The following is an 8,227-nucleotide window of genomic DNA, read 5'->3' on the forward strand; positions in this document are numbered from 1 at the left end:
TATACAGCAAGTGGCACAATCTTATAACATATAATAAACACTTCAGTTTGGGTTCAAAGTGTGCGTGTGTGTGTGTGTGTGTGTGTGTATTTTGTATGATATTTTATCGTGATGTGTTCAGGATCTCTATTACAATGTTACTGTTTTGGTTGTGCTGCGTTAAAGACGTTAAATTAATTAATTATTAAGTAAATTATTCAAGAGAACTCTCCCCCTACATTAACTGCCCTGTTACAGTACCAACTTAATAAACCTCGGTGAAGCAAAAATGTCTTGTGCTTAAGACTCTACATGAAAGTTAAAATATATATGTTCAGTGCGCACAGATATATAGTGTATATAGTTACATAGTTATACATATCAAACAAAAATCCACCACAGTGGTTGAGTCTCTTGTCTGTTTGTTGCAAAACTTTGTCTCTGTCAAAGTTTTGCAATATTTATACTATTTGCACGAATGAAAACTAAGCGTCTTTTGCGGCATTCCCGGATAAAATGGAAACATGTTGGAAACACAGCTGCAGACTTTCAGTTGCACTTTCATGTGCTACCTCACGTGAAAAGCTGCTAAGTGGCGAAATACTTTTGTTATTGTGGGAAATACACTGTTTGTCAGTGGGCAAGTATACAAATGTACACATCTACACGAAGATATTTAAAACTTTTGGAACTTGTTTAGCGTAATCTTGTACCAGTGCTTGACATGCTTGCAAAAGACATTCTTAATCTCGCACATTTCCCTTCCTGGTTAAATAAAGCTCTTTGTTTTGAAGATTCAGATTTGCATGGATGTTAGCAATGAGCTAGAAATGGGCTTAAATATTCTCATAGAGCTTCCTCCCCTGTATGCTGCTTAATTTGAAGTTCTGGTCAGGCAAAGTTACAAATTGATAGCGTCGTTGAACATCAGCACTGTGTTTATGAGCCATCAGTAAATGTTTGGTAAGATGGTTTCTTACACAGGACATGTTTTTATTTGGTCCTAAAAAACTGTGATTAAGATTATCTCTGTTTTTTTTTTAAATCAGGTGATTATGGGTGGAGGAAGGAAGTATATGTTTCCCAAAAACGCGTCGGATATAGAGTATCCTAATATTTTGAAGCACAGTGGCACACGGAAAGATGGAAGAAACCTGGTGGAGGAGTGGGTTGACAGAATGAGGAACAAAGTAATTTTTCCTGTTTTTTTTTCTCTTTGCTCTTCTTTTTTCCTCATTTCCTCTTTATCTACCTAATTGCATTTTCATATTCTGAAGTTCAAAGTGACTCCATTTGTACCACCAAAACTGTTCTGTACCTTTTTTTCTTTCTTTTTTTGCAGAATGGACGTTATGTGTGGAACAAGACGCAGCTCTTAACCCTAAACCCCAACAACGTGGATTACTTACTGGGTGAGTCTCAGTCTTGTTATGACAGTTTCATTGAAGTGTTAATAAAGAGCCATATGTGTTTGCTTTTGCTGCAGGCTTATTTTCTGTGTGTAATACCTTGTTACTCATTGAGCTGTGCCGTCTGGTATTCCAGGTCTCTTTGAACCTGGGGATATGACATATGACTTGGAGAGGAACACTGAGAGTGATCCTTCACTGACAGAGATGGTGGATGTGGCTATCAAGATCCTAAAGAAGAACCCCAGTGGATTTTACCTGCTTGTAGAGGGTAAGTTTGAAGCCTCTGCGATGCTACAACTACACAGTTGTTTTTTTGTTTTTGTGCTGATTTCACCAAGACTTAGCTACATAGTTAAATGGTAAATGGCCTGCATTTGTATAGCGCTTTTACTTAGTCCCTAAGGACCCCAAAGCGCTTTACACTGCATTCAGTCATTCACCCATTGGTGATGGCAAGCTACATTGTAGCCACAGCTGTCCTGGGGCTGCCACCAGGCCCTCTGACCACCACCAGTAGGTGGATACAAACATGGGGTTAGTATCTTGCCCAAGGATATTTGGCATGCAGCCTGGAGCAGCTTGGGATCGAACCACCGACCTTCTGGTTAGTGGATGACCTGCTCTGCCACCTGAGCTACAGCCACCCCTTTTATAGCTAAAAGGGAGTGAATAGGAGGTCTGAAATATCTTGTTATTTTGAAGTCTTACTTATTACTTGAAGCCCTTTTGTTAGCATTTCTCACCATCAACAGGGGTTTATAAGTAAATTATCTTGTCTTCAGATGAAAACCATGACAAGTATATTGCAGTTCAGAAAGCATGTGCCATTATATTTGACAGAAAGGTATCAAGCTATTATTTTGCCATGTTTATGTACTATTTTTGCAAGGTGAGGAACTGTTTCTGTTGTTGCAACTTTTTGTTATCTTACACTGTTTGAAACATCGAACTTCATAAATATGAAAGGATCTGCATTTGAGGCTGGTTCCATTTAAAATGCAGCTGGAGGTCAAAGTTTTTGTAAGAGATGCTACAGATTTTGGTAGTAAATATCCTTTAGATATGGTATACATTGTTGTGACTGTATGTTGCAGTACTGTATATGATTTGGTCTTCATAACCAGTGTTGGGGTCATTATTTACAAAAACTAATGTTTTACACATTTCTAGTTACTTTTCTTTATAGTAATGAAGTATGTTGATTAATTACTCACTGGAAAAAGTAAATTTTGCTCTCACCTTATTCCATAACATAATTTGAAATGCATTTTCATATAATTGCCAGGTAACAAAATTAACCTTAACAGCAGTCCAGCAGCAGCTGCTCATCATTGCTTTTTTACCTGCTGGAGTTCAGAGTTTGGCTGCTGGGCTGGCATCAACAGACACAGGACTAGCTCAACTTTACCTTTGTACCTTTACTAAGTTATCCTTTTGCGCAATAAAAACAAACGTAATGTCTGTATCTCCACACCTCAAATCTCCGATTGCACCACCATTTTCTTCCTCCTTGTATAATAACTAACATCAGCTGATGGTAGCACAAGTGCACAAGAAGAAAAAGATATGTTTGATGTGTTTTTCTGCCTATTGTGCAGAACATTTGTAATGCAAGTACGTAATTGTATCTGCAGTGCGGTTACTGAATTTAGTACAGTAACGCATTAATTACTTTTACTGAAAGACCTAATGCGATTACAGTGACGCAATCCCGTTCCTGTTTCCTCATCAGGGAAACATAGTTTTGTTTGTGGTTTGCTTTTGCATCCATGGAGCATGAAAATTAAATCCTGGAGAGGAAAATTCTAGCTGCATCAAATGTGCAAGCTACTATTTAATAAGCTGAAATAGTATGTGAGATATTTTTTAACATTTCAAAAATCTTATTATGTACCTAAAATACTGGTTGTATACTGTTTCCAAGACAGTATTACACCATTGTGTCTGCACTGTTTGAAATTGATCAAGGCAGCTGATATTTAACACCAGTAACTCTTTAATGTATGTGTTTAAGCATAAAAGGTTTCCCTTTGCCAGGCATATTTTATATTTTAGAATCTTATTAGTATGTAGCTCATATCAATTGAGGTCAGGTCACTTTGCAAATGTTATCCATCTTTAACCATCAGTACAGCTCTCAGGAAGTGTAGAAGCTACTAATTAATTCATAAATGCTGAACAATAACATATATATTGAGTACACAGAGTATACTAAGAGATTTCAGAAGCAGAGTAAGTCTCTTATTAGCTCCTAGTAAAACTTCAAACCATTCATTTTACAAAGTGAAACAGGAAGAACTGAATTTGGCGGGTTCAGTCTGTTTGTCTGGTTTGTTGCCCTGTGCTAGCTTTGGTTTGTTCGCTTGTGCTGGATCACCATTTGTAGTTCTTTGAGAACACTTCAGTGAGCCAGAGTTTTCTATAATGGAGAAGTGAAGCTCATGGTTATCTCAAACTCTATAAGGGGCTTTACGTATTTGATCCACTGGCTTTCTTTGTGAAGCCATGACCTGGCTGTGCTGTGGTCACATAGATCCTGTAGTAGGATCAACTTGGAAAAGTGTGAATGACAGTTGACAGAAAGAGCAGTGCGTTTTATGTTTAGCAAAACTGTTCTTTAGCCAGAGGTCTTTCTTTTTTTAGTCACTCAGCATACTGATATGTTGTGTTCCCATGGAAACAGCATTTCACCATTTCCTATTAAAAACCACAAACTATTCAAGTCTCTTCTTAATAAAATTGGAACCTGACCTTAAAAATTCACCACAGGGCACCGAATTTCATTAACAGGTCAAAAGGAGCAATTTACTGACCTAAGCAGTATATATACATCATATATATGTTATGTAGTGATATAGTTTTCTCATTTTTACTAACATAATTTTCGCTTCACAATTTTCAAAATGGAAAAACAAAAACAAAAACATATATTTCATAACATAAGCCATCTTACATTGGAGACAAACCAATCAAGGACTGTATGTGTAACTAGTTTCCTGTTCCAACAATTTTCTGCAGTTTGGTCTTCTCATCATCATCTTTGTGTTTGTTATGTAGTACTGAGAATATATTCTGAAAAGAATATTATAACAGATTTCATGGAATCTATAACCTACTTGATATTGTAAATTTGAATTTAATCAATCATTTAATCATTTAATCAATCATTAATCATTAATCAATGGCCATGAGTACCATTCACAGAGAGTTGGGGAATGGCTGCAATCACAGCATTGTAAGATGGTGAAAGATGTACCCTTAGACCCCCTCCTCGATTCAGAGATGGTCTTTCCCTTTTCATGTAAATGAAAAGGGAAATGGCCTCCTTGACTCCCTGCTCAAACCAGCGTTCCTCCCTGTCCAGGATGTGTACATCGTCATCATTGAAAGAGTGTAGGTGTAAATAGACTGTGGAGTCCTGGCCTGACGAGTTAGCTCTTCTGTGTTGTGCCATCCGCTTCGCCAGAGGTTGTTTGGTTTCCCCGATGTATAAATCTGTGCAATCCTCCTGGCACTTAACAGCGTACAATACATTACTCTGTTTGTGTCGGGGGACCCGATGCTTGGGGTGGAACGATTTTTGGCGCAGCGTTTTTTTGGGTTTAAAAGCCACAGAAGCGCAGTGTTTAGAAAAAATGCATCTCAACTGTTCCGATACTCCTGACACGTACAGGATCACTTTGGGTTTTCGCTTAGGCAGCAGTTATCTTTCTCTCCTGGATCAGCTGGCGCTTTCTTGGGCACCTTCCCAGCTTTGACAAATGTCCAGCTGGGATAACCACATTTACTCAGGGCCTTCTGAATCAGTACTTAAACTTGTATTTTTAACACAAGTATTTGCACTACTTAAGTGAAGAATGTGTATACTTTAGTCACCTCTGGTTAGCTTGCATTAAGAGAGGTTTTTGTTAGATACCAGACCATCTGAAATGGCTTCCTCCACATCTTTATAGAGATAGCAATACTGGGGAGTGATCTGATAGTTTTAGCCAGTTTGGTCCAATTCATGGAGCAACTGGCCAAGTTTACAAAACAGAGAAAATAAGCAGGATTTCAAAGTCTCTCCCAAGATGCCCTTTGTCATTCCTAAAGCAGCTGCATTGGCATTTTCTTGTACAAACAAATCTGTCTCAATTACATGTTATACAAACCACTCTGAGGTCATGTTAGCCTAACTGTAAATATTTACGCCAGGAGGACGTATTGACCATGGACACCATGAAGGCAAGGCCAAGCAGGCTCTTCATGAAGCTGTGGAAATGGACCGGGCTATTGGCCGGGCAGGTCTTTTGACCAGCGACCATGAAACGCTGACCATAGTTACTGCTGACCATTCTCACGTATTCAGCTTTGGAGGCTACACACCCAGAGGAAATACAATATTTGGTATGTAATGACAAGCATGTATTCGATACTGTACAGCTGAAGTGGAGAACGTGCAGTTCTTTACGTTACATCTGGTTCTTCCACAGGTCTGGCTCCCATGCTGAGTGATGTTGATCAGAAGCCCTTCACCTCGATTTTGTATGGAAACGGACCAGGTTACAAAGTTATCAATGGTGCGAGGGAGAACGTCTCTACTGTTGACTATAGTAAGTAAAAACGTTTTATTCACATTGCTTTAGAATAATGATAAGATAGCGCTTGTTATTTGGGCAGGGGTCAAAGGCAGAGACCGTGGTGGTTCAATACCCGGCTGCTTAAACTGGCTGGTGATGAAGGGACTCCAAGATATAGTTGGGCTCAGTATTTGTGGAACTAGTCTACTGGAGGATGGCTAGACTTTATTCCTCTCTAGAATCACCCACGGTGTGAGACACTGAGCAGTGTGGGTGTACTTGGAGCGTGTGTTGTGTGCTTTTTCCTGGTAACCAAAATAGGGGTGTTTAATTGGGGATTCAGATTTGTTAACACTTAGACATTGAGCATATGCTCAGAGTACCTGAGCTTCTTGGTGTCCTTGCAGGACACTGAAACATGGAGGGATATCACTGGGAGTTACTCCCTATCATCCCCTGCAAGTTAAAAATAATAATGTCTGCCTGCATCTTTTCTCTCTGTCCCTTCCTTTCAGAGGGAAATAACTACCAGGCCCAGGCAGCTGTACCGCTGAATGCGGAGACTCATGGAGGAGAGGATGTGGCTGTGTTTGCAAAAGGTCCCTTGGCTCACCTCCTACATGGGGTCCACGAACAGAACTACATCCCCCATGTAATGGCATATGCAGCCTGTATCGGGCAGAACAGGGAACACTGTATGTCATCCAGCGGGTCAGCTGGATTACGACCAGCCTTCTCCATTGTTGCAACCATTCTCTCAGCTGCGCGACTTTTGTGCTGACCTTTCCCAGACACCCCACGCTGTTAATGCACCCACTTTAACCACTCACTTTAAGATTTTAATTTGATGATATTGCTTTATTATTTTATTTTTTATTTCTCTCTCCACTATTTTAAATATGGGACCACTTTTAGACACGTTTATTGTTACGATAATGAATTGACAAAAGTGTAGCGGATAACAAAACAAAATAATCAACCCACTGTGATGCACTGATTTTTTTAAAGGATGCTGTGGCAGAGATCATTGTAAATTGTGAGATTTCAATTGTGATTTTTCTATTAATTAAGGATTTTCAGACTCGTTCATTTCTAGTTCATTCCTTTTTTAATGCAGCCCGTCTCTGTTTAAATAGACAGAATTTGCAAATGTCTGAATTTGTTTCATATTTTAAATGTGCATTTAACAGTCTACCTCACAAGCTTTCAAAGATAATGTGTTCACAATTTGAAGAATTACATAAATTGTTTTTCTTTTTCTGCCAAAAGAGGCAAATGAATGTATAATTGACGATACATTAAGATATTTTGTTGTCATACATATTTTTTTTTTGCATAATTGAAAAAAAACTGAGAAAGAAAAAAGGAAAATCCCACCGATGGTTCTGTCCAAATACAAGTTTTAAAAGCTCAAATTCAATGAATGAAATGTGTCTGTTTTTCTGATAATCTTGTTAACAGTTTTGGTGGAACACACATGATTAAGTTAGGGTTTATAGTTTTCCTCCAAATTTTCATTACAGCGCTCTTTTCACTGAGTGCTTCAAGCATTTCAGCAGAAAAATACTAAAGTCAGATTTATTGACATGTAACAGTTTTTACAAAACAAAAACCGAAAAGCAGGCAACAGCAACATATGAGATAAATTAAATTTTTTAAGATGAAACGAGACAAATTTTCATAAAATGCAATATATCAACACAAAGTAGAAACAGTTAAAAATTTCAAACATTTTGTCTCACATCTGTTCAAAAAACCTCTCGGCCAGCATCCTTTTTAGGGTGTCATGCATGTGTGTTGTACTTTTCCATCTGCTTTGTTGTGGCTTGTGTGGAATGTGGGCGTATTGAACCCACTAATTTCTTGGCATCGTGTGGTCACTGGGAAAACAGGGGACTCATGTTGACTGAAGCATCAAAAAGGAGGTTTAGTCTAAGCAGATATGAAATGAAGTCCTTGTTAGCAGTACATTCTCAATATCAGGACTGAAAATGGCTTGTTTAGGCCCTCAGGAAACATGTCATGATTTCAAGTTAACTTGCTCTACTGGTTTATCTTCTTTTCCTCTTCCCAGCTGCACATCATTCTGCCATCCCACTTTATCGTTTCTGTTCTCCATTTAGAGAGAGATAGCATCAGACTATATATTATGAATATCAAAAAGCCCCGAGTATGCAACTTAACTGACTGATTTTGATGAAATGTTTTTTCAAATACAAAGCACTTGGGGGTGTCTTGTGCATTTGATTCCAGTTGTCTTGTCAGATTTTTCCATTC

At 38.5% G+C, this 8,227-nt stretch overlaps 1 protein-coding gene across 2 annotated transcripts in view; it reads left to right on the forward strand.

Moving 5' to 3' along the window:
* The window catches only part of alpl (alkaline phosphatase, biomineralization associated), a 32,615-nt gene extending 25,245 nt beyond the window's left edge, over nucleotides 1-7,370 (forward strand). For both annotated transcript variants that reach the window (XM_003447683.5, XM_005469634.4), the window contains exons 7-12: nucleotides 1,029-1,169; nucleotides 1,322-1,391; nucleotides 1,525-1,659; nucleotides 5,586-5,777; nucleotides 5,864-5,983; nucleotides 6,466-7,370. In XM_003447683.5, the coding sequence (XP_003447731.1) occupies nucleotides 1,029-1,169; nucleotides 1,322-1,391; nucleotides 1,525-1,659; nucleotides 5,586-5,777; nucleotides 5,864-5,983; nucleotides 6,466-6,731 (924 nt within the window). In that variant the 3' untranslated portion in view covers nucleotides 6,732-7,370. The remainder of the gene's footprint in view (nucleotides 1-1,028; nucleotides 1,170-1,321; nucleotides 1,392-1,524; nucleotides 1,660-5,585; nucleotides 5,778-5,863; nucleotides 5,984-6,465) is intronic.
* The last annotated feature ends 857 nt before the right edge of the window (nucleotides 7,371-8,227 follow it).

Source organism: Oreochromis niloticus, linkage group LG5 (genome assembly GCF_001858045.2).
Source record: "Oreochromis niloticus isolate F11D_XX linkage group LG5, O_niloticus_UMD_NMBU, whole genome shotgun sequence".
Taxonomy (NCBI): Eukaryota; Metazoa; Chordata; class Actinopteri; order Cichliformes; family Cichlidae; genus Oreochromis; species Oreochromis niloticus.